The sequence below is a fragment of the Triticum dicoccoides genome, chromosome 5B, assembly GCF_002162155.2.
Source record: "Triticum dicoccoides isolate Atlit2015 ecotype Zavitan chromosome 5B, WEW_v2.0, whole genome shotgun sequence".
In the NCBI taxonomy this organism is placed as follows: Eukaryota; Viridiplantae; Streptophyta; class Magnoliopsida; order Poales; family Poaceae; genus Triticum; species Triticum dicoccoides.
Genome location: NC_041389.1, coordinates 692093283 through 692119403, shown reverse-complemented (window position 1 = coordinate 692119403; position 26121 = coordinate 692093283). Strand labels below are relative to the sequence as shown.

The following is a 26121-nucleotide window of genomic DNA, read 5'->3' as shown; positions in this document are numbered from 1 at the left end:
ATTTCGGCCGCGCTCTCGCCTCCTCGCCAAAATCGCCTCCCCGCATCACCTGTTCCTTCTTCCTCCCTCCTTCGCCCTCTCATCATCATGCTCTGCCTCGGGAGCGGCGGCGGAGACCGGAGCCAGGCGTACGGCGGCGGGCGGGGGGCGCCGACGGGAGGACGCCGAGGCGGGCGGAAGCGCACCGCCTTCGTGCGGCCGTCGGCATCACCGTGGCCTCACACGGGCGCGGACCAGCATGGGGTCGTCTTCCCCCGGCCCGCGCCGATTTGGCCGCCCCTGGCGTACCCCTGCGGGCCTGCATTCCCCGCGCCCTCACCGGCCCGCCCACCCCCCGCTTCCGCTCCACCAACTCCGGTGCCGTCGTCCGCGACTATCGGTAAGGACCTCGAGGAGAGACCGTTCCCCTTCGTCTTGCCTGCGGCGGAGAAGGCGCCCACGGTCGCGCCGGTTTCCAGGAAGCAGCTCGCCCGACCTGCCCGTCTCGGGGCCGGAACCGTCGCGATGATCCGCCCGAATCGCAGGCGCCGGGCGGGAGGGCGCGACGCGCCCACCGGCTTCCCTCCCGGGCCGTCGGCACCGCCATGGCCTCACGAGGGCGTGCACCAGCACGGCATCGTCTTACCCGGGACCGCCGCGACGATGCGCGCGAACCACCGGCGCCGGGCGAGAGGACGCGGAGGTGGCCGCGTGCCCACCGACTTCCTGTGGCCGCCTCCAGGCGAGTCGGCACCGCCGTGGACACACGAGGGCGCGTGCCAGCATGGTGTCGTCTTCACCGGGCCCGCGCTGACTCCGTCGGCCCGGGCGTACGCCTACGCGCCCTCTTCTACGCCCTCGCCAGCGGTCACGTCGTCGCAGGCGGGCCTGCCCGCGGCGGAGAAGACGCCCAAGGTTGACACCGCGCTGGTCTCCAAGAAGGGCCCTGCCCACCTCTCGCGTCCCGGGGCCAGGAACGTCGGCGCGAACCGCTTGCTCATCAACGTCGGCTACAACATTTTACCCTGCTATGTAAGCTACCTCCCGAAACCATCACACCCATTAATCTGTTATCACTGCATACTCTACTTGTATTGTTCAGGTCTGATGCTTCCTGGACCTGGAGAATTTCTTGCTATTAATTTCTGCCCTCTGCGCTCAATCATCTACTAGGACGACTGTGATACTGTTGTTTTAGCAATTTCTCCCGTTTTCCTTTCACTGCTTCGTTGTTACCATGCGATCTGTTGTTTTGTCAGCGCGTTAATTTTGGGGTCTTCGATGATGGATCTCTCTAGTTATCATGTACAGGGGAGTTTCGTTAGAGCGAAACAGAAAGCAGTAGACAATGGCATCATTTCGTTTTGGTTCGTGTGAATTAAGCGGTTTTGTTGCTGTTTGATTGGACAGTAGTGGTATTCGTCGGCCTACACACGATGTATTTTTTTTTTGTCGCAGCATTAATGTCATGCAATTTTATGGGGTGTCAAGTTTTGGAACTTGCTTGCTCCACAGCCTGGTGGCTACCAACTTAGGGAGGAGAGTAGCTTAGCTAGCTAGAAGCACATAAGTTTCCACGGCGTCACTGCTACGCTAGGAATTGGGAGCAACTGAGGTTTGTGATGCAGATTTTGAGCTATGAATTGGGTCAGCAGCTATGCTGCTGTCATCCTAACCGAGATTTAGAACAATGCTCAGCTTAGTTATCTTTGTACCTCCCACATTTCTTTGGAGAAGCTTGAGCTGTGATTTGGTCAATATCTGCTGCTCAAGTGCTAACCGGAAGAAATGGATGTGGGTCAATGATTTTAGATGTGCAATGGGTAGCAGCTTTGAGAACCTAGTCACAACTACCTACAGCAGGAAATAGTATGGTTTGATTATTAGAAAGTTGAGCCACACGTCGCAAAGTATATCTTCTCCATCATGGTTCTTGTTAGCATTTCAAATACTGTACTTGCAGAACTTACATCTCAATATTGCGTGAATAGACTGATCTAAAGCAATGCATTCAATCAAAAACATTTTCAGGCCCCATGGACCAAGATCACTCAAGCAGATGTCAGGAAATATATGATTGTGTTTATTAAGGTCGACAGAGATGGAGATGAGAAGATTACTCGTGAAGAGGCAAGGAATTTGTTTTTAAGTTGGCGGTTGCCAAGAGGTAGTGATTCTCTCTTCCATGTATACTTACCATATTTCCTTCCAGATACTGTGAATGATGGCCTGCGTGCTCTTTTTGTGTGCCTGTGAATTTGGTACATTGCAGTAATTTAAGCAAATAACTAGGTGGTAGTTATATGCAGGGTGCAACATGCAAAAAAGTAAATCTGTTTATGTAAGTTCAAGTTCAAATTTTAGTTCGAAAAGGCATCCTGCTTTTGCAGTTATTGCGCTTTACTTTTTTTGGCCATGAAAATTGCCTTTTAGATGACTAGTTATTTTGTTACATTTTTCATTAGTTTGTCTGCATTCCAAATTCAGTGGCTGCTGGTGCCATGCTACTGGGGGTCATGTTACTGCTCGTTATCATTAGACCTCTTTTTGCATGTACCTATACCTACAAATATGCATTTATTTTGTTAACTTGCTCAGTTATTTTATTTTGCTAGATGCAATTTGAATTGACATATTTGATCATGTTTTATCCCGTCATCAGTATCCTATTGTTTCTCGATAGTCAAAGATGCGTTCTTATGTTTGCCTGCGATTGTATTATTGGAGTTTAGTGCCTCAGAGGGCTACCACAATCTTGTACTCCCTCCGTCCCAAAATAAGTGACTCAACTTTGTACTAGAGCTAGTATATACAAAGTTGAGTCACTTATTTTGGGACGGAGGGAGTATATTGTTAGTTATTTCTATTTGCTACGTTTGGTACGGTTGATGAACAAACTGCATCAGATAAATACTGTCTGTGTTTGTTAGCTTGTTTTCCCACTGAAATTTACCTCTGATGCCCAATTCTCTCTGGACAGTGGTTCTTTTTGTTCCCTGCCAATAAGTTTCTAAAATTCTGCCCCTCTCCACTTGTAGATATCTTAAGGAAGGTGTGGGATTTATCCGACCAGGATAAGGATGGGATGCTGTCCTTCAAGGAATTTTGTTTTGCTGTGTACTTAATGGAGAGGTTCCGAGAGCAGCGACCACTTCCTGATGTATTACCAGATGGTATTTGGGCGGAGGGAATTTCACTACCCTCTACTGGCCAGTTTGCAGAAAACCCTAGTGGCCTGGCTCCCCATCCAAGTGCTGGTACTTATCTAAGGAAGCTGTTCTGTTCATTCTTTTGAGCACTAATAATGAGAAAACCCCTTGTCACTGATCTGGTTTTGTTGCATACTTGCTGTAGGGGTTACAAGTAGAGCAATGCAAGGACCACATCCTGAAATGCCTCCTTCATCTGTGAAGCGACAACATCGAAGGCCTCTTCATTTTGATGATGACACTACGCAAACTGAACCACAAAAACCTAAGGTCCCAGCATTGGAGAAACATTTGGTTGTCCAGCTTAGCAAAGAGGAACCAAATGCACTTGAAGCGAAGTTCAAGGAAGCTTCAGATGCCGATAAAAAGGTATTTACTCATCATGCTTAATTAATGAAAATATTTTTGGAGTTTTCACATTTAAAATACTAGAAAAACAAAAGTAAATCCAAATTTGTTCTGATTTGGCTCTCAGCAACTTGGTTCTTGTTCAATATTTTCCATTCCATAGTTCACGAGAAATTAAACTTCTGTAGAATAGGGAGCATCTTTTTTCTCGAACAGCTCAAGCATCACATACTTTTTGAATCTTATCATGGTAGTCTATGTTTTTAAGGCGACGCCTTACCGCCTTAGGGAGGGGGGGAGGGGGGGGCGCTTTGACGCCTAGGCGGGCGCTTTGGATGCCTAGGCGCCCAAAGCGGAGGGGGAGCGCTTCGACGCCTAGGCGTCGCCTTAGGGACGCTTTAAAAACATAGATGGTAGTACAGGTAATAACTAATATGTTAAACCAGAATATATATATGAACACTATAGTAATTAAATCATGCTCGGGTAAGTGTTTCACAGGTTTGAATTCATATTCTCATAGAATCATGGAAATGGTGATGCCATTAGATTTCTAGCTAAATTATCGTGGGGCAAAAATGCAATGTGGATTTGCAACATCATACATGCTTTTTGGCTGTCCTGATGTGTAGCATGAACATGTTTTAAATCTTTATCAAGGTTCATTGGCAAAGGAAATACTGGATTCCAGGGATAAGACTGATTACCATCGCACCAAGATGCAGGAGCTGCTATGTACTCTATAGCAATATGCCATTATGCCTTGCTATGTAAATGCAAACATATATTCTGAGTGCAAGAATTAGGTCCATCTATATTGAGAAGCATAACTATTTGTATGTTTAGGAATCTTAGCGAGGTCTTTGTTGATTCAATTCTACTTGCATTTCTCATCCTACTCGTTTAGCTGTTGGTACAACATTTCCATTAAATGATGTGATGTTTTACAACTATAAGCTGCAGCGTACTGTTCTATACCAATTGGACATATTCATCTCTATCACTTAGCTACAATACTTGACACCTAATATCAGCTATTCAGATTTGCAAATTGTATGTGTTCATGTGATCATGTCTGACTTGATTTCTTTATTTTGCCCTAGATTCTCTACAAGAGTAGGTGTGACAACAGGTTTAACGAAGTCTCAGAAAGTATGTCTGCTGATAAGTGTAAGGTAATGTTTTCTGTAATCTTGATTAAGAAAATGAGCTATGATATTCATTCTTCTGCCCTTTCGGGTAATTTCTGAAAGTGTGTACTGAAGCAAAAAGATAACTACAATGTTGTACTGTACTTCTGTACTGTTGTATATTGTGATGCATTGACTGAATTCTTTGGAACGTTACTTCAACATGCACTTCTCTACGCTTTTGAATGGATCTGTGAAATGCTTTGAGTAGCTAGGTTTGTTTCACTTTGCTATGCTTCTGAATGCATTATGGTGCAAATGCAGTGAATCGAAGTATTTGAGTATGTTTGTTTAACATAGCTGTACAATTCAGAGGGCCAATTGTCTTTAATCTGTGTACTAAATTTAGAACAACTTGTCACTTTTGTTTTCATACATAAGGATGTTGAAATGTGTTGATTGCACTGAAATGTTATTTATCTTTGCTTTGGCTGTAGGTTTCTACTAACACAGCGTCAAAATCAAGGCCTGTAGACATGCAAGAGGTTCAGTCAATTACCAACAACCATTGCTACACGTAATCCTCTCTCTCTCTCTCTCTCTCTCTCTCTCTCTGAGTGTGTATATGTTCTTTATTGTGTCATAATTCTTAACATGGTTTAACTCTAATTCATATCTTAACTCCTACAATTCCCAACAGCAGCCAGCCTGTTAGAGAGGTGACAATATCGTCATCATCATCCTCTAACAGGATGATTGGGATCTCAAAAATTCAGGTCAGTGTTGATTTACCTTTTCTGTTTGGGTTGCATATTTTGATTACAAGTACTTCACTCATATTACTATCAGTTAAATTATAGGTTATTTTCCGCATTGGAAATTTCCGCTCGTTCCCGATGCAATTTGAAGACAACTGTACAATTGAACAGATCGTGTATGCGGCTTTTCAAAAACAGAACGTCAAAATATCTGATGCAGTTATCCGATTCAATAATCGCAATGCATACCTTGAAGATAAACTGTGTTTTCTGAACCGGAACATCGGTCCTCGGCTGCGAGGTGGTCAACCACCTTCAAGGTACTATACAAATTCTTAACTTGTTTACTTCAATTACATAGATTTTATTTTAGTACTGCAGCTCTAAATGATAATGTGGGATATTAAGGATACAAATTCTTGACTTTGTTTACTTAAGTTCCATAGATCTTATATTGGTACTGAAAGATATGAAGCGTTCCTACTCCATCGAGGGAGCCGCGTGGTAGTTTATATTGATGCGTGGCCGAAGCCTGGCTTGACGTACAAGGTTATGACAGAAAGAGTTTGGGTAGAATACAAGAGAAGGAAGGAGGTTGAGATTACAACTCTATATTCTAACACCCTCCCTTAATCTCAACTAACCTAAGTTAAGATTACTCTTGAATTCTTCAAATGGTCTTGCTGGTAGTGCTTTTGTAAAACCGTCAGCCACTTGATCCTTAGAAGGAATAAATCGAATCTCAAGTTTCCTTGCCGCAACCCTTTCTCGTACAAAGTGAAAATCAATTTCTATGTGCTTTGTCCTGGCATGGAACACTGGATTTGCAGACAGATATGTTGCTCCCAAATTATCACACCATAAACATGAGATCCGATTTTTCTTGATTCCCAATTCCTCAAGAAGTGATTCAACCCAAATGATCTCAGCAGTTGCATTAGCCAAAGACTTGTATTCAGCTTCTGTACTTGAGCGTGACACAGTAGCTTGCTTTCTAGCACTCCAGGAGATAAGATTAGATCCAAAGAACACTGCAAAACCTCCAGTTGATCTTCTGTCATCACTACATCCTGCCCAGTCAGCATCAGAGAATGCACTCACAAGAGAAGAATTAGACCGTTTGAAATGAAGTCCTATTCCCATAGTATGTTTCACATATCTCACAATCCTCTTGACAGCTGACCAATGTGCAGAAGTAGGTGCATGAAGATATTGACAAACCTTGTTGACAGCAAATGAGATATCTGGACGTGTGAGAGTTAAATATTGTAGTGCTCCACAGTACTCCTATACCTTGTACTCTCCTCCTCTTGAAGTGGCTCACCCTCATATGCTGAGAGACTTTCTGAGGAGGATAAAGGTGTAGGCATTGGCTTGCAATTTTTCATCCCCATGCGAGACAGAAGCTCAAGAATATATTTTTCCTGATTTAACACAATACCATCTTGAGTTTTCTTGACTTCAATACCCAAGAAGAAATGCAAATCACCTAGGTCCTTCAAGGCAAACTCTGAGCTCAAATCATGCAAAAGAGCATTAGTAGCATTTTGTGAAGAACTTGCAACTATGATATCATCAACATATATAAGCACAAAAATGACTACTCCTGCCTTGTTATAAATAAACAAGGATGTGTCAGCCTTGGAAGCAACAAAGTCAAGATATTTTAACTGTGAGCTCAATCTGGAATACCATGCTCTAGGTGCTTGCTTTAGACCATAGAGTGCTTTATCAAGCTTGCAGACATACTGTGGCAATTTCTTACTCTCATACCCAGGTGGTTGTCTCATAAACACTTCCTCTTCCAGAACACCATGCAGAAACGCATTTTGTACATCTAGCTGCCTTAAACTCCATCCTCTGGATACAGCAATGGCTAACACAAGTCTGATAGTTGCAGCTTTCACAGCGGGACTAAAGGTGTCCTCATAGTCAATGCCATAACGTTGCTTAAAGCCCTTTGCAACTAGACGTGCCTTATATCTGTCAATGGAGCCATCTGCCTTCTTCTTAATTCTATACACCCATTTGCAATCAATAATATTTTTACCTCTCTGATTTGGTACAAGATGCCAAGTCTTATTCCTCATGAGCGCAGAATACTCCTCATCCATTGCCTTTTTCCATTTAGGATCATCAAGTGCATTCTTCAACGATGTTGGTTCTCCTGAAATACACAACATTCTATATGGTATAGTTCCATCTTTCCTAATTTTAGGATTCCGTATACCTTTCTGTAGCCGGGTCATAACACGTGAAGAAACCTCTCGCTGCACCGCTGGTATACTTGCCACAGAAGATCCAGCAGAATCTGCTGATGCAGTGGACTGATTTGTCGTCATATGCGCAGGGGATCCTGTGGCTTCTGGTGTGGCTGCCCCTTCTGCAGGCACTGGCGCAGAGGATCCGCCACCCGACCGCGACTGGAGGCGCGCGTGGTGCGGGGAGGATCTGGTCCCGCCGCTGGTCCCGCCTGACGCTGGCGCGCGGGGCGAGGGGGATTCGGCCCCGCTGCTGGTCCCGCCTGAAGCTGACGCGGCAGCACGGGAGTGGCCCACCCTGGATCCAGGATTGGAGCCATCAGGGGCTTGATCCGAGGCGGATGCGGTCGCGTGATCCGAGATCTGCGCGCGTGCAGGGGTGGCAGGCGCCGCCAGATCTTCTTCGTCATCTGTGCCAGCTTCGTCTCCTTCCTCAGCATGAAATATAGGATCAAAACCAGCCATATTTTCGAGATCTTGGTCATTTTGAGCACCGTTTTCTCCAGGGACCTGCACAGGCATAAGAGAAAGACCAGTACCAGCAGGAATATCATCACATTGGTTAGTACAATTGTTGTCGCCCCCATGATCAAAAGACCGAAGATGTGAAGGAAGAAGAAGAATTTCTTTGCGGAGAAGTGCACCAGCATTAGGATGAAGGGATGCAAAGGGAAACACAGACTCATCAAATACAACATCTCTGGATATATACACCCGACCAGTAGGAACATCAAGGCACTTGACCCCTTTATGCATGGGGCTATAGCCTAAAAAGACACACCGTTTTGAGCGGAAAGCGAGTTTGCGTGTGTTGTAAGGCCTAAGATTGGGCCAACAGGCACAACCAAAAATACGAAGAGATGTATAGTTGGGTGTGACACCAAGAAGTCGTGTAATGGGTGTTTCAAATTTGATAACTTTACTTGGAAGCAAGTTGATGAGATATGTAGCAGTTAAGAATGCTTCATCCCAAAATTTAAGCGGCATGGAAGCATTTGCTAACAAGGCAAGCCCCATATCAACTATGTGACGGTGCTTTCTTTCAGCGGATCCATTTTATTGGTGAGCATGAGGACAAGATACATGGTGTGATATGCCAAGCTTTTGAAAGAAAGAATTTAGTTTTTCATACTCACCACCCCAGTCACTTTGCATAGCAATGATTTTAGAGTTCAGTTTGCGTTCAACAAGATTTTGGAAATTGAGGAAAACTTGGAATACATCATATCGCTTTTTCAACAGATAAATCCAAGTAAATTTACTATAGTCATCAATAAAACTTACATAATAGGAAAATCTACCAACTGAAATAGGAGCTGGCCCCCATACATCTGAAAAGATAAGTTGTAAAGGGGCAGTAGACACACTAGTAGAAATTGGGTAAGGTAATTGATGACTTTTTGCTTGCTGACACGGATCACAAACTGACTCACTACTAGGCTCATAAGAGAGTTTATTTTTGCTAAGAACATATCTAACTATGACTGAAGATGGATGACCTAAACGACTATGCCACCTTGATGTAGATAGCTTGGTGACAATATTTGCTTGTTTATTGGACCATGAAGATGATGATGATGATAATGATATGAGTGGGTACAGTCCTCCCACGCACCGTCCTCTAAGAATGACTCTCCTTGTTTTCAAGTCCTTAACCAAGAAAAAATAAGGATAGAATTCAATAAGAACATTGTTATCAAGAGTGAATCGATGAACAGAAACAAGATTTTTAGAGGTTTGAGGAACATGCAAGACATTGGTCAAGTGTAAATTTTTCACGGGGGTTTTAACAATTGAACTACCAATGTGTGTGATATCCATACCAGAACCGCTTGCCGTGCGAATTTGGTCGCCTCCATTGTACTTCTCCCGCATCGTCAACTTGTCAAGTTCACCTGTGATGTGGTTCGTTGCTGCACTGTCGGCGTACCAGTTGGTGTCCACGCCATAGGAGACTGCATGCACCTGCTTTTCTTCCTGGTCGTTTTCTTCATAACGCCACCAGCAAACTCGTGCACCTCCTGGATGGTGTCTGTAGCATATCTGACATTCTGGATAGTCATGCTGTTGCTCACGAGCCTGCTGTTGTTGTTGCTGTCGAGGACGGCCTCTGAATCCGCCGCCTCCATTGGAGGAAGACGACTGTCGGTCACCGCGGTCACCACGATCACCACGGCCACGGCCTCTTCCTCCACGCCGCGAGATCTGCCACGGGACTGGCCACGGCCTCTGTAGACCGCATTAGCGGATGAATAGAACCCGCCTGAAGATGAGTCGCCTAGCATCTCCATCCTTTGATCAAAGGCAGCAATCTGGGCAAAAAGATCGTCGGCTGTGATGATGTTTTTGACAGCGCCGATCGCCGCCACCACGGGGTCGTAGTCGCGGTCCAGTCCAGCCAGAATATAGTCCACCATCTCCGGATCAGATACGGGACGACCTGCAGCAGCTAGTTCATCCCCAAGACTTTTCATCTTCGCCATATACGCCGAGCTTGACATCGAGCCCTTCTTGGTATTGGTGATGGCGATTCTCAGATTAGTAATCCGAGACTGAGATTGTGAGGCGAAGAGATTTGTCACCGTCGTCCAGAGCTCAAAGGTGGAATCTTTCCCAACAACTTGTGCAAGAATTTCTGGAGACATGGAATTGAGAAGGTATGATAGAACCTGCTGATCTTTGGCGATCCAGGGTCCGTATAGGGGATTCGGCTCTAGGGTCGTGGTCTTGTCTGCCTTCGTGATCTCCACCATCTTGGGTGGAGCGGCATCGGTGTTGTCCAGGAGCCCCGTCACCTGCGCGCCTCGCAGGGCTGGGAGGACCTGCGTCTTCCAGAGGATGAAATTACCTCTTGCGAGCTTCTCAGACGGCGGCGATCCAAGATTGAGGGAGACGCAGGCGGAGGAAGCCATGGAGACGATGATGTGTGGTTTCTAGGGTTTTGGATTGTGGCTAGATGTATGAGAAGAGGTGGCTCTGATTACCATGAAAGATATGAAGCGTTCCTACTCCATCGAGGGAGCCGCGTGGTAGTTTATATTGATGCGTGGCCGAAGCCTGGCTTGACGTACAAGGTTATGACAGAAAGAGTTTGGGTAGAATACAAGAGAAGGAAGGAGGTTGAGATTACAACTCTATATTCTAACAGGTACTGCAACTCAAATATCAGTTCACTTTCGCTGCAGCTCAATTCCTCCAACTACTATGTCATTTGAACGATATATGTCCACGTTGGGTGATGAGTTGTTTGACGTGGTGACTTTCCCCCAAGATCCTGCTCTATACTTCGTTGGTATGGATCAGTACTTCATCTCTTTAGGGTTAAAAGCTATTAAGATTGTTAAAATGTTCTTTGGCCTGTTGGAGACCTATCATGAAAAACGAGTGCCTTTTATACTTCACATTAGCGGATCTTGAGTATGATACTACTTCAAATAAGCTAATGTTCAGAAATCCAGTGCGTACAGCCGCATTTCATCCTAGTCGCTACTACCAGAATATGTCAAATGCTGGTACAGTTTTATCATCCATATTGAAGTTCGATGAAATGAGAGTCCTTGCTGGCCATTCTGGCATATATCTACCGGCTGGGACTGCAATTGACAACACCACACTTCCCAAGCTACCACCGTTGGTTGAACTTCTGATACATGATTTACAAACTCGTGTGAGAGTATTGCCGAATGTAAGCATCAACAAGCGGAAAAGAGCATACTTTTGCAACCATGTAGCTGTGATGACTCCAGCTGAGCGCCTTTCCTTTTGGCTGACGGGTGAATTACATTTTGAGTACATTGGTGGTGAGCATACTTTAAATACCTATATTGGTCAAAAGTATGTTCCTAACTGGACCACTGCAGCAAAACGGTCAACTGCACTCAAAGCAGTATATTCATGGCGTTCATACGTCAAAACCTCATTAGGGTCTCAATGGTCGTTTGGACGTAATTGGCTATCCCATGCTCCGTCGAAACTAACTCTGAAGGTAACTTCAAACCAGTGCTGACTATATAAATGTGTAGCGTAACTAACATGCGTCAATATTAACTAACAGTTTTCATCTTCTTTTATTCCTCTCAGTTTACAGAAAAGCAGTCTGAGGCGTATCTGAATATTACGTTCAAGTGGTTGCTGTACTATGTTATCCTTAAACATACATTTCGAGGAGCATCGATTCGTTGGAACAGTAGTCCCCTGCCACCGGCGCAGCCACTGCCCATGCCGCAAATTTTGGCCCCGGCACCTTTTGGTCCTCCTCCAAGACCACTGACGCTCTCAAACCATTTTACGGTTGATCAGCTACTTAATACGAGTGGTATGTAGTTGTTTCCTTATGCTAATGTGGTGCTGGCTAAAAGCGCTTAAGGTTTCCTAACTAATGATGACCATTCTTTTCATTTGTAGGATCTCTTTAGAACCGGTGGAATACTGGAATGATTTTGCAAGCATTGACTGCAGCTACTTGGTTATTCTTTTTAACTTGTGGGATACTGAGTTACACACAAGTATTTTTGCCATCATCGTTTGTAGGGATCTCTTTAGAACTGTGGAATGCTGTGTTGCACGTTTGAGCATATTGTAACTGATCCATCCTCTTTTTCTTTTAACTTTGTAACTGATCCATCCTACATTGGAGCACCGAAACATTGTAATAAAAAGTTGAATTGATTGAACCCTGTCTCTTAGCTTCTCTGCACATGTGTTCGGTTGATATTTTATTATTTCTAGGCTTTTCTAGGAGTGGCAAAAGTTCTTGGTTCTGTAGCCACAATTTCATGAAGTTTCAGATTTTTCCCTTTTATTTTTATATATACTTTTAACAGAAGTTTAGTACATGTTTCATTTGATTTCAAAATAAAACTTGTTGGCGTCATTTAGTTAAATTTCAGAAATTCAGGTTCATACAGTTGGAGGTTTTTCTTATCATAAATGTTTATCAGCCGGCTTGATGGCTGTTGGATGCCGAAGTGTAGTCATTGGATCTTTTTCTAGAACTGCATGAATGCTTGCCCCGGGATAAACTTGTGAAACTTATTACACAACATACTTATTATTGAGATGAATGATAGTGAAGAATGTTATGCACATGTAGAAGTGGTACCTCAAGCCAATGTTCAGTGATTTCTTCTTGGCATTCCTTTGCAACGTGTTGTTTTTGACAGGCCATATCGGTAATGAAGGTTATATCTGAAGCTGGCAAATCTACACAATTCTTCTTTGTATCACCCAGGAACATTTGGATAGATGTCATAAAAACAAGACAAATGCTGCAAACAATTTTGCAATGGAAAAAAGGCGAAGCCTGCATACCTGATTTATATCCATAGTATTTTTTATGAGTGATTCATATCCACATTTTCTTTTCTTTTATGCGAATCCTTAAGGCATTATACTGTCATTTGGCTTGCAGCTTGATAATCACCGGTCTAGAATGCAAATAATCTACCAATAGGAGGACATTTGCCAAGTGATGGCGAATCAAATTTAACCTGTCTTGTTGTACCACGACTTAATAAGAGAAATGTGGTCATGAGGGTGACCAAAGTAATCCTATCTCACCCGGGGTTAACTGTGTATCTATACAAAGACAAATAGTTTTTTTTTTGAGGAGTTACAAAGGCAAATAGTTGTATTATTAAATCTTGGCCGGCCCCTTTCCCCTTTTTTGTTGTTATATTTCTATTTTCTTTTTCTGTTCCTTTCTCTTTCTCTTTTATATTATTTTTTCCTTCTTTATTTACAGTTTTTCTGTGAATTAAAAATTTATGGAAACATTCAGAATTTTATTTTTTGTTCAAATATTAAAAAAATGTCAGAATTCAAAAAAAAATGTTCCTGTTTTGAAAAATGTTTGAATTTTTTTAAAAAAAATCCTGTTTCTAAATTACCTCAACATTAAAAAAATGTTTTACTCTTTTGTTAAAAATGTTTGTGTTTTTAAAAAATTCTTCAATTTTTTTTGTAAAACTTACATTTATAAAATGTTCCATATTTTAAAATATCACTTTTAGTGAAATGTTCGCAAATCCAAAATAATATTTGCATCTAAGAAAACATTTTCTGTAATTGTTTTGAATGTCCCCCCTTAAAAAATAAAAAAATAAAAAATATTTGTGTTTTTATAAAATTTTCATGTTTCCGAAATATTATTTGTGAATTTTAAAAACTTTTAATGTTTCTAATTTTGTTTGTGTTTTTTCCAAAAATACTGGAATTTTCAAAAACAAATGTACGCATTTTTTTGAAAACTATACGGGATTTAAAAAATTCTTCGCGTTTCCAAGAATATTCGCCAGTTCATTTTTTTAAATTTTCAAAAAATAAAAATATATTTCTAATCTGACGCTATAGTATTTTCTTAAGTATTCGCGATGGCAATTGGTTAGCGATGCGTGCTCGTTCTATGCTGGTTAACTATAAATGAAAGAAATTGTGGGTTTGATAGTTCAGATCGCCATTTGAGTGTTCAGTTTGTTGTTCTTTAAGCTTGCCAATTTTCATCACTTGTCTTGGAAAATTGTCAAGTTATCCCATGGGAAAAGCATCAGCATTAAATTTCATTAATTCCAATTTAAAATAATAGAAAATGATAGCATTTAATAAAGTGAAGTGGCAACATGTAACTATGGATGACAACGGATGCCGATCATATGCTGGAATGTTAGAGGACTGAAAATGCCACCCGCGATCTGTGAGGTAGCCGACGTCAATCGACTAGCGATTCTATCCCTTGAGGAAACCAAGATCAATATCTGGTCGGCGACCATATATAGCTAGGGAGGCAGGAGGCAGGCGACTGAGGGAGTGCATGGTGCTACCGGCGATTGGCACGTGCGGCGTTGCGACAATCTTCTCGGACGCAAATGTGGCTTCCCTCTCCATGGAGTCTGACAGTCTGTAGCTAGGTTCTCCATCGCAGCCAAGGTCCACCTGATCCAAACCAGCACGTCCTTCTAGCTAACTAGTACTCCCTCATTTCCAAATTACTCGTTGAACTAAAACCACGACGAGTAATTTGGAACGGAGGGAGTGAGCCGACGACACGCTCAAGGACGATTTCCTTGCTGAGCTTCCCTCCATTGCGCCACCCAGAGGAGAAGCGTGGTTGATTAATGGGGACTTCAACTTCATTTACAAAGCCAAGGGCACATTTCCGCTTCGGTAAACCCTCTCCAACACAAAGATGGCTAAAATTGTCCCATACCCCTTCATAACGGAGGGCACGATGGGCATAATTAGGAAAAGAGGCCGCCCGCCCACGGTCCCGCCCGAAATCGTGTATGTATATGAATACGGTTTTTTCCCGGTCCGGTCGTCCCGCCAGCCTGCACCCGTCGTCTCGACACGCCCCCACCCCCACCATCCCCCACGACCCGAGTCAAACCGCATGCTGATTACGCTGTGGAGATGCATGCATGCATGCCGCGGTTATCGCCTCGGCCGCCGCACATCGCCTACCTCCCCCCTGCTGCCGCCTGCCGCGTTGCCCTCTGATACGTCTCCAACGTATCTATAATTTTTGATTGCTCCATGCTATGTTATCTACTGTTTTAGGCAATATTGGGCTTTATTATCCACTTTTATATTATTTTTGGGACTAACCTATTAACCGGAGTCCCAGCCCAGATTTGTTGTTTTATGCCTATTTCAGTGTTTCGAAGAAAAGGAATATCAAACGGAGTCAAAACGGAACGAAATCAACTGGAGAAGTTATTTTTGAAAGGAAACCTACCGTATAGACTTGGACCCTACGTCAGAAGATGAAGGAGGTGCCCACGAAGGTAGGGGGCACGCCCCCTGCCTCGTGCCCCCCCCCCTTCGGTCCACCGACGTACTTCTTTCACCCATATATACCGACGTACCCTAAAACTTCCAGAACATAAGATAGATCGGGAGTTCCGCCGCCGCAAGCTTCAGATGCAGCAACAAGTAAAGCAAGGCCAACTTCAACAATATGCCGATGCTTACGTTCTGCAGAACCATTCTATTGATGGGCATGTGAAGAGGAGACATAATGGGAGATTCCTATTTGTTGGAAAAAAGAGTCTAATTTTTCATACTCACCACCCCAATCAGATTGTATAGCAATAATCTTACTATTAAATTGGCGTTCAACAAGAGCTTGAAAGTTGTGAAAGACTTGAATAACATCAGATCTTTTCTTGAGAAGATAAATCCAAGTATATTTTCTATAATCATCAATAAAACTAACATAATAGGTATGTCTCCCAACAGAGGAGGGAGCAGGACCCCATACGTCAGAAAAAATGAGTTCCAAAGGTTTGACAGAAACAATAGTGGAAACGGGATATGGTAATTGATGACTTTTAGCTCTCTGACATGAATCACAAATAGTGTCTAAACTATGCTCACCAACAGCCGGGAGCTTATTTTTACTAAGAACTTGATGAACAATAGAAAAATCAGGGTGGCCTAAACGATGATGCCATCTATCTAAGGAAAGTTTGATGACACCGAGCACTTGTTTATTGAGTCTCCTAAACTTCGGAATCAACGGGTAGAGTCCATCCACGCATCTACCTCGATAAATTATTCTCCTCGTGGCTTGATCCTTGATCAAAAAGAAGAATGGGTGAAACTCTAGAAATACATGATTGTCAAGAGCAATACGATGAGCAGAAAGGAGACTTTTTGAAGTACTAGGAACATGAAGAACATTATTTAGATGAATGTCTTTATGTGGGGTTTTAATAACTGAATGACCAACATGACTTATCTCCATACCTGTCCCATCGGCGTTATGGATTTGATCATGGGCATGGTATCTCTCATGCATGGTGATCTTCTCAAGTTCACCTATTATGTGTTCTGTGGCACCCGTGTCGGCGTACCAGTTTGTGTCAACTCCGTAGGAAGTGTCAATGGCAGCTGCTACCTTCTTCTTCCTGGAGTTATCCTCTGCATAGCGCCACTTGCAATCTTTTGCAATGTGTTTAGGTTTCTTACAGATTTGACAAATAACATCACCACCACCACAATTTTGATAGTTGTTGTTGTAGCCTCCATTGTAGCCGTAGTTGTTGTAGCCTCCATGGCCATTGTCATGACTGCCACCATAGCCTGCGTTCTGGCCACGGTAGCCATTGCCGCCTCCTTGGTGAGGGTGACCCATCCCATAGCCGCCGGATTGCCCACCACCACCGTAACTGTTGGGGTCGTGGTAGCCGCCACCTCCTTGGCCAGGATATCTGCTGCCCTGGCTAGGGTAGGTGCCACCGCTGCTGCTGTTGTCCTTGCGCGATCGCCCCTTGGAAAAGCCGCCACCACCACCGCGGCCGCGTCCAGCCAGGTTGGCTGAAGACTTGAAGCCGCCAGCACCACTGCCATGAAAAAGTTCAACACGCTGGTCGAAGTTGCTCACCATAGAGAAGAGATCGTCGACGGAGGCTTGATCGGTGCGAACCTCCAGGGCCGAAATAATAGGTTGATAGTCCATATCTAGGCCGGCGATGATGAAGGAGAATAGCTGCCCATCGGTGATGGGTTCTCCGGCCATGGCGAGCTCGTCCGCAAGGGACCTCATGTGGCCAAAGTAGGTGGTCGCAGATTGATTTCCCTTCTGTGCGTTCGTCAGATTGAGACGAAGATTGTTGATGCGAGACCTTGACGTAGAAGCAAACATGCTGGTCAAGGCTGTCTAGATCGCATGTGATCTCTCATGCGAAGCAACCTGAATCAACACCTCTTTTGAGAGATTGTTGAGCAGGTAGGCGAGCACCTGCCGGTCCTCCCTTGCCCAGACCGTGTACTCAGGGTTGACGATGATCTAATCCTTGCCTGCAGAGTCTTTGGTGGTGATTGTTTTGGAAGGTTCACGGGAGGATTTGTCTAGGTAGCCATACATGCCCGCAGCTCGAATCTGCGATAGCACTTGGGCGCGCCATAGGATGAAGTTTGTTCTAGTAAGTTTCTCCGAGACTTGGGAGTTGAGGGAGAAGGTTGATGCAGAGCTTGAGGAGGATGCCATGGCAGGAGGTTGAGGGAGGTAGCTAGATGTGATGGAAGGGAAGCGCTATGTATACCATGTAAAAACTATGATGAAGCGTCTCAACCCTCCAGAGGAGAGCCCGCGGGATTATATTGATGACCGAGAAAGAGAGATCCTCTCGTACGTACGTTACAGAGTCGGTTTACTGAAGACAGACATAATTGATTTACAGAAGAAGAGATAGAAACTTAAAAGGACTCCAACTCTATCTATCTCTATGACTTGTAGATGAAGAGAAGAGAGGGGCGCACGTTACCATCTAACGTGCATAGATATTACAATGTTTAACACACTGCAGTAAGTTTTGTTCCCAGAAGCGCTGGGCTACATGTATGAACAAATAATTTAAAAGACAGACACCTTAGCACATCCAAAAATACTTTTCACTGGCTCCTTGTTTATCATTGGGAGCCAAAGGGGGAACGACGCCCTGAAATGCCCGGGAAATAACCCTGCTAGACCATCAAAACTTATCATCAGGGTTTGCCTTTCATGTTCAGCAGAGAAGAAACAAAAGCACAAGTAATGAGAGAAAAAACTTACAGATATTCATGCCGCAGTATACTGCATTTAGCAGATGGGAAGGTTAAAACTAACTGTCTGTCCTTCTCGCACTAGCCACAAAAATGTACTGATTCTATCAGAACTAACAAAAATGATGCATGTATCACGATGCAAGTCGCCCAAAAACAATTCCCCAGAATACCAGAGCTAACCACTTGTTTGACAAAAGTCCGCGGAGTAGAAATGAAACACAATGAGTTTAAGCACTTCATAAGCAGTCTAACAAACCAACGAACACACCATCTGTTTTAAATCTCCATGATCTCGATGTAAAGAAACATACTTCCTGTTGCAGTCTGCGCGGTCAGACAAGTCGACGGTTGAAATCTGCCATGCCAACTGTGCAGCTGCGGCTGTCAGAAGAGGGTAGTAGGGCCATGCTATTGAACATGTTTTAAGTAAGCAGTCAATATATATTATATAAAAACAATGTAATTTTCATAGAACATGACATTCTTATAACGAGGAGAACATGGTATTGAGAATCAAAGAGAGAGAAGAAGCCATCTAGCTAATAACTATGGATCCGAAAGTCTGTGGTAAACTACTCACGCTTCATCGGAGAAGTAATGGTGTTGATGTAGAAGCCCTCCGTGATCGAATCCCCCTCCGGCAGGACGCCGGAAAAGGTCCCTAGATGGAATCTCACGGGTACAGAAGGTTGTGGCGGTGGAAAAGTGGTTTCGTGGCTCTCCTGGATGTTTTCAGGGTATAAGAGTATATATAGGCGAAGGAACTAGGTCAGGGGAGCTACGAGGGGCCCACGAGGGTGGGGGCGCGCCCTACCCACCTGGGCGTGCCCTCCTGCCTCATGGCTTCCTCGTTGCGTCTCCGACTTCATCTCCAAGTCTCCTTCCTTCCATCTTTTTCTTTCCCAGGTTCCTTGTCCACATCAACATCATGTTCACTAGCTTCCTCATGTGATGGTTGTGATACTTTTGCATGTGAAGACTGTTATGTTGATGGTTGGGAACCAGAGCAAAACTCATGTGATCATTGTGAACTGTCAAAATCCATTGTCACAATTTCATTGCCCACTTCACTAGGTGCATTCATCTGTAACACAAGTAGATAGCAAAATTTGGTCAAACAGATTGCAATAGAGAACAAAGAAAGCTACAACAGCTGATATAATAAAACATTTACAAGAGCAGCTTAGACATGTATAATACATATATAGAGAACAAAGAAAGCTATAGCTCACACTATACTATCACACATTATGTCATTATCTATAAAAAAACATTTGGTACATGAGCTCACACATCGATAATCCATATATGGAGATGCCACTGTCACTTAAATCATTCAATTTGTCATTGCACAAATACACTGTCAAAATTCACCAATATGGCAAACTAAAAGTAATACAACAACATCACACAGTTCACTTAAATCGCTCAAATTTGCCATCTAAAAGTACTACAACATTAGCAGCAGTACACAACTGACGGCAACTGCACAACTCAAAATTTTCATCAATATAGGATATAGTAGTAGCATGCAACACATAGTTCTATTCTGCAACAGCAGCTCAAATTTGTCACGTTCACTAACTAAAATTACAACAACATCAACACATACAATTTATCACTGCTCACACACCACCGATCACACTGCCACAGATCAACACATCTAATTTATCACTGCACAAACAAAAAAATGCTCACAGTTCGGTAGCATCTCAATAGAAGGATGAAAGGAGGGAGGAAGAGGCATGCTTCACATTGCTCAGTTATTTTATTAACTTGCTCAGTTATTTCCTTTTGCTAGATGCAATTTGAATTGACATATTTGATCATGTTTTATCCTCTCATCAGTGTCCTATTGTTTCTCGATAGTCAAAGATGCGTTCTTATGTTTGCCTGCGATTGTATTATTGGAGTTTAGTGCCTCAGAGGGCTACCACAATCTTGTACTATATTGTCAGTTATTTCTATTTGCTACGTTTGGTACGGTTGATGAACAAACTGCATCAGATAAATACTGTCTGTGTTTGTTAGCTTGTTTTCCCACTGAAATTTACCTCTGATGCCCAATTCTCTCTGGACAGTGGTTCTTTTTGTTCCCTGCCAATAAGTTTCTAAAATTCTGCCCCTCTCCACTTGTAGAGATCTTAAGGAAGGTGTGGGATTTATCCGACCAGGATAAGGATGGGATGCTATCCTTCAAGGAATTTTGTTTTGCTGTGTACTTAATGGAGAGGTTCCGAGAGCAGCGACCACTTCCTGATGTATTACCAGATGGTATTTGGGCGGAGGGAATTTCACTACCCTCTACTGGCCAGTTTGCAGAAAACCCTAGTGGCCTGGCTCCCCACCCAAGTGCTGGTATTTATCTAAGGAAGCTGTTCTGTTCATTCTTTTGAGCACTAACTAATGAGAAAACCCCTTGTCACTGATCTGGTTTTGTTGCATACTTGCTGTAGGGGTTACAAGTAGAGCAATGCAAGGACCACATCCTGGAATGCCTCCTTCATCTGTGAAGCGACAACATCGAAGGCCTCTTCATTTTGATGATGATACTACGCAAACTGAACCACAAAAACCTAAGGTCCCAGCATTGGAGATACATTTGGTTGGCCAGCTTAGCAAAGAGGAACAACATGCACTTGAAGCGAAGTTCAAGGAAGCTTCAGATGCCGATAAAAAGGTATTTACTCATCATGCTTAATTAGTGAAAATATTTTTGGAGTTTTCACATTTAAAATACTAGAAAAACAAAAGTAAATCCAAATTTATTCTGATTTGGCTCTCAGCAACTCGGTTCTTGTTCAATATTTTCCATTCCATAGTTCACGAGAAATTAAACGTCTGTAGCATAGGGAGCATCTTTTTCTCGAACAGCTCAAGCATCACATACTTTTTGAATCTTATCATGGTAGTACAGGTAATAACTAAGATGTTAAACCAGAATATATATATATATATATATATATATATATATATATATATATATATATATAAGACTATAGTAATTAAATCATGTTCGGGTAAGTGTTTCACAGGTTCAAATTCATATTCTCATAGAATCATGGAAATGGTGATGCCATTAGATTTCTAGCTAAATTATCGCGGGGCAAAAATGCAATGTGGATTTGGAACATCATACATGCATTTAGGCTGTCCTGATGTGTAACATGAGCATGTTTTAAATCTTTATCAAGGTTCAAGAGTTGGAAAAGGAAATATTGGATTCCTGGGATAAGACTGATTACCATCGCACCAAGATGCAGGAGCTTGTAAGTACTCTATAGCAGTATGCCAATATGCCTTGCTATGTAAATGCAAACATATATTCTGAGTGCAAGAATTAGGTCCATCTATATTGAGAAGCATAACTATTTGTATGTTTAGGAATCTTAGCAAGGTCTTCGTTGATTCAATTCTACTTGCATTTCTCAGTCTACTCGTTTAGCTCTTGGTACAACATTTCCATTAAATGATGTGATGTTTTACAACTATAAGCTGCAGCGTACTGTTCTATACCAATTGGACATATTTATCTCTATCATTTAGCTATAATACTTGACACCTAATATCAGCCATTCATATTTGCAAGTTGTATGTGTTCATGTGATTATGTCTGACTTGATTTCTTTATTTTGCCTAGATTCTCTACAAGAGTAGGTGTGATAACAGGTTTAATGAAGTCTCAGAAAGTATGTCTGCTGATAAGCGTGAGGTAATGTTTTCTGTAATCTTTATTAAGAAAATGAGCTATGATATTCATTCTTCTGCCCTTTCGGGTAATTTCTGGAAGTGTGTACTGAAGCAAAAAGATAACTACTCCCTCCGTTCCAAATTACTCGTCGCTGAAATGGATGTATCTAGAACTAAAATACATCTAGATACATCCATATGTGCGGCAAGTAATTCGGAACGGAGGGAGTACAATGTTGTACTGTACTTCTGTACTGTTTTATATTGTGATGCATAACGTTGTACATATGCAAGCCTCCAGTTATTGCATGCTCTTGGAACAACTCAGAGTATCCAGTTTGTTGTTTTGGGGGAACTACACCTCCATGGAAGCAGTCTGCCTGTTTCATTGCAAAGACAATCATCTGACCTTTTTCTGTGGTTTCCGTACTTTCTCCGGCAATTCCACCGGGTTTTCGTTTCGTTTGCTTGCTTGTACGTGGCTTCCATTTTAATCAAAGCAGAAGGTACTTGTGCCAATGTTGTTTTTGTTGCCTGGTCAGTTTTGTTTGCAGCCCATGGACTCTGGCTTGTGCACCGTAGCTGTCTAGCTGCACGTTTCATTGGAGATTTTCTTGTCTCTCTCTGGAGTCTGGATGATGTCCGGAGTTAATTTGAAAATTTTGAGCTCGGTTTTCAGATGGATTTGAATGATCGATGCATTGTGGGATTTCAATGAAGTGCGTTATGCCTAAAACTGATTCACTGCTCCCATACTTCGAAAATCTAGCTCGGGGAAAATGTATGCTTTGAGATTTTTGTACGAATGATTTCGATACACAGTTTTTTTTAGAAGCTATTTAGAGTCTTTGTTCTGAAAGCTTTGATACACAGTGTTCTTTCCCACATGGTTTTAAATGTGATTCAAGAACGCCCATTCCAAGTGAAGATTTTCCTGGAGTCGAAATCAAGATTGTATCTGTTTGCTATTTACTTGCTAAATTTGCATTCGAGCTTATCCAATAGTTGTTGATTCCGTTTAATTTTTAATATTTACTTTTGCTTTAGTGGTTTCTAGGATCTGGTTGTGTTCCATCATGCATTGACTGAATTCTTTGGAATGTTACTTCAACATGCACTTCTCTACGCTTTTGAATAGATCAGTGAAATGCTTGAGTACAAAGGCTGCGTACTATAGACCCAAAGTGGTCGGACCCTTCCCCGACCCTGCGCAAGCGGGAGCTACATGCACCGGGCTGCCCTTTTTAGTGAAATGCTTGAGTAGCTAGGTTTGTTTCACTTTGCTACGCTTTTGAATGGATTATGGTGCAAATGCAGTGAATCGAAGTATTTGAGTATGTTTAACATAGCTGTACAATTCAGAGGGCCAATTGTCTTTAATCTGTGTACTGAATCTAGAACAAATTGTCACTTTTGTTTCCGTACACAAGGATGTTGAAATGTGTTGATTGCACTGAAATGTTATTTATCTTTGCTTTGGCTGTAGGTTTGTATTAACAGAGAATCAAAATCAAGGCCTGTAGACATGCAAGAGTTTCAGTCCATTACCAACAATCATTGCTACACGTAATCCTCTCTCTCTCTCTCTCTCTCTCTCTCTCTCTCTCTCTGTGTGTGTGTGTGTGTGTGTGTGTGTGTGTAATTCTTAACATGGTTTAACTCTGATTCATATTAACTCCTGCAATTCCCAACAGCAGCCAGCCTGTTAGAGAGGTGTCAATATCGTCATCACCATCCTCTAGCAGGATGATTGGGATCTCAAAAATTCAGGTCGGTGTTGATTTACGTTTTCTGTTTGGTATGCATATTTTGATTATATAAGTACTTCACTCATATTACTGTTAATTACTTGAAGGTTATTGTATATATTGGCAACTTTAGCCCGTTCCCGATGCAATTTGAAGACAATTCTTCAATTGAGCACATTGTGTGTGCAACTTTTCAAAAACAAAATATCAACAAATTTGATGCAATCATCCGAGTGAATGGCCGCAATGCTTATCTTGAGGATACATTGTCTTATTTGAACATTAATAATGACAAAGAGTGTAGTCTCTATATCGGTCCTCGGCTACGGGGAGGTCAACCTCCTTCAAGGTAAGATATCGGTCCTCAGCCATGATGTTTCCTTTTGTGCTTGTGCTTGCGGGGTCTGTTTTTTTTCTCTTCCTGCTTTGTTTCTATGCATTAAATAGATCTTTTCCTGCAGCTCTAAATGCCCCGTCCCTCCAAGTACTGAGTTATTCATCAAGTATTTATCAAGGCTTGGGGATGAACTATTCGACGTGGTACTTCTTCCATCAGATCCAGCCATAGACTTTATGGGTATGGCTCCGTATTTTGTTTCTCTGGGATTACAAGGTATTGAGATAGCTAATATGCTTTTTGAGCTTCTTGAAAGCTACCATGAGAGACAGGAGTGCGTTTCACATTTCATCTTGGCAAACCTTGAATATGATAGTACCTCCAAAAAGTTACTGTTTAGAGGTGGTGTACGGATACTGGATTTTGATCACAATAACTACTGCGACAATATGTCTGATGCTGGCACGGTTTTATCTGAAATATTCCGGTTCGATGAGTTGAAGCTCCTGGCCGGTTATTCTGGAATACGGATACCACCTGGGACTGCTAACAATAATGGCAAGATCCCCAAGCTTGTACAGCTTTTGATTCATGACCTGCAAACTGAAATAAGAGTATTCCCTGGTGCTGGCATGACCAAGCGTGCAAGAGCTTATTTCCGCTGCCATGTCGGCGTGATGACCTCGGCTGCACGCCTAGCCTTTTGGTTAACATCGGAGTTACACTTTGAATACATGGGCGGTGAGCAATCTCTGGACACTTTTATCGGTGAACTCCATGTTCCTGATTGGTCAACATATGCAGTCCTTTCACCTGCAATGATGACAGTATATCTTTGGCGGCACTACAACGTCTTCTCCATGGGATGCCAATTGTCCTGTTCGCGTAATTTTTTAAGTCATGCTCGACAAAATTTAGGTGCCCTGGTAATTACTGAACCAGAACTTGATTATATTATATAAATATGAAGTCTAACATCTGCTTTCTAACTGAATTTCTTCTTGCATCTTTTTGTTTTTTTCTTCAGATTTCAGAAAAACAGGCTGAGGCGTACCTGAACATGGTGTTCGAGTGGCTGTTGTACTACTTGCTTTTGAAGTCTTCATTTGCAAGAGCAGTGATCGATTGGAACAAACGTCCTCTACCCCCGGCACTGCCGCCGCCGCCGCCACCTTATCCTGTGCCTGCTGGTCCATCGCCAAGGCAACTCGAGTTCTCCAACGACTTCACATTTGACCAATTGATTGATACGACTGGTATGTATAACGTGGTGCGTGCTCAATATGCTTAAGGTTTGGTGTCTGATGATGATTACGTTTTTGGTCTGTTTGTAGGATACTTGGGTGACTGTTAGGATTGATCCTCCTCAGAAAATCTTATTGGCGTAGCTGTTACAGCTTGTTTTGTTCTTCTACCAAGTGGATTGGATTCAAACTTGTCCAGACGTTGTTACACTTGTTGTCTATCATCTTGTATCATGTAAACGGCCAAATGTTGCAGTCCTAAACAAACTTTGTAATATAAACTTGAAAAACCGGAGCCTTATCTTGTGTGTGCAACAGTGTATACAGTTGTGGTAAGTCTGATGATCTCTAGGAGTAACTGATTCTGGTAATTAATTGAGCTATTACTTGAATAACTGGAACCTGCGTCTTGGTTGCTCTAGCAGTGTGCTATTACTTGCCTTTTCTGAAAGAACTATGTGAACTTTGTAATAAAACGTTGGGAGTATATTGTATTTTCCTATTTCTTGCCTTTTCTGAAAGAGGTATGCAATTTTTCTGGTTATGTAGCCATAAATTTGTAGAGTGTCAGTTTTTTTTAATGATTTTATTAACACCTACTCCCTCCGTCTGGAAATACTTGTCATCAAAATGGATAAAAGGGGATGTATCTAGACGTATTTTAGTTTGAGATACATCTTCTTTTATTCATTTTGATGACAAGTATTTTCGGACGAAGGGAGCAATTTTCAAAAAAATCAGAGATTACTCACAGAAGTTTCTGTTGATTTCAAAATAATAATTATATTGTAGTCAAATAAATTACAGAAATTTGGTTTCTTGACATTTGAGGTCCCATTTTCATTAAATGTTGGGGGCATCTGCAGACTCAT

The 26121-nt window shown here is 42.6% G+C and overlaps 2 protein-coding genes and 1 long non-coding RNA gene across 5 annotated transcripts; all 3 read left to right on the top strand.

Moving 5' to 3' along the window:
- Nucleotides 1–553: 553 nt before the first annotated feature.
- LOC119312677 (intersectin-1-like) lies at nt 554–12370 on the top strand. 3 transcript variants are annotated; one of them, XM_037588425.1, is made up of 11 exons: nt 554–1011; nt 2011–2146; nt 3018–3236; nt 3334–3557; nt 4640–4711; nt 5164–5243; nt 5370–5442; nt 5527–5744; nt 10871–11670; nt 11766–12000; nt 12090–12370. In XM_037588425.1, exons 1-9 carry the CDS (start codon nt 643–645, stop codon nt 11100–11102), a joined length of 1623 nt encoding a protein of 540 aa, XP_037444322.1. In that variant the 5' UTR covers nt 554–642; the 3' UTR covers nt 11103–11670; nt 11766–12000; nt 12090–12370. The 3 variants fall into 3 exon arrangements, with proteins under 3 accessions (XP_037444322.1, XP_037444321.1, XP_037444324.1); XM_037588424.1 differs by having other exon boundaries at nt 5367–5442; XM_037588427.1 differs by lacking the exon at nt 10871–11670 and having other exon boundaries at nt 5367–5442.
- Nucleotides 12371–23436: 11066 nt separating this feature from the next.
- On the top strand, nt 23437–23980 carry LOC119308322. Its single transcript, XR_005150038.1, has 3 exons — nt 23437–23486; nt 23615–23690; nt 23776–23980. It is a non-coding gene; the product is annotated as an uncharacterized LOC119308322 (long non-coding RNA).
- A 267-nt stretch (nt 23981–24247) lies between these two features.
- LOC119310553 lies at nt 24248–25371 on the top strand. Its single transcript, XM_037586264.1, has 3 exons — nt 24248–24931; nt 25033–25261; nt 25340–25371. The coding sequence occupies exons 1-3, from the start codon at nt 24248–24250 to the stop codon at nt 25357–25359; spliced, it is 933 nt and encodes a 310-aa protein (XP_037442161.1). The 3' UTR covers nt 25360–25371.
- Nucleotides 25372–26121: the final 750 nt, after the last annotated feature.

Excerpts from the sequence above, each read along its gene's own strand:
- LOC119312677 (XM_037588424.1), top strand. The coding sequence starts at position 643 with ATGCGCGCGAACCACCGGCGCCGGGCGAGAGGACGCGGAGGTGGCCGC. Across the intron at positions 5,244-5,366 it reads ACCAACAACCATTGCTACAC|CAGCCAGCCTGTTAGAGAGG; the intron begins GTAATCCTCTCT and ends AATTCCCAACAG. Across the intron at positions 5,443-5,526 it reads TTGGGATCTCAAAAATTCAG|GTTATTTTCCGCATTGGAAA; the intron begins GTCAGTGTTGAT and ends GTTAAATTATAG.
- LOC119310553 (XM_037586264.1), top strand. The coding sequence starts at position 24,248 with ATGGCTCCGTATTTTGTTTCTCTGGGATTACAAGGTATTGAGATAGCT. Across the intron at positions 24,932-25,032 it reads GACAAAATTTAGGTGCCCTG|ATTTCAGAAAAACAGGCTGA; the intron begins GTAATTACTGAA and ends TTTTTTCTTCAG. Across the intron at positions 25,262-25,339 it reads CCAATTGATTGATACGACTG|GATACTTGGGTGACTGTTAG; the intron begins GTATGTATAACG and ends GTCTGTTTGTAG.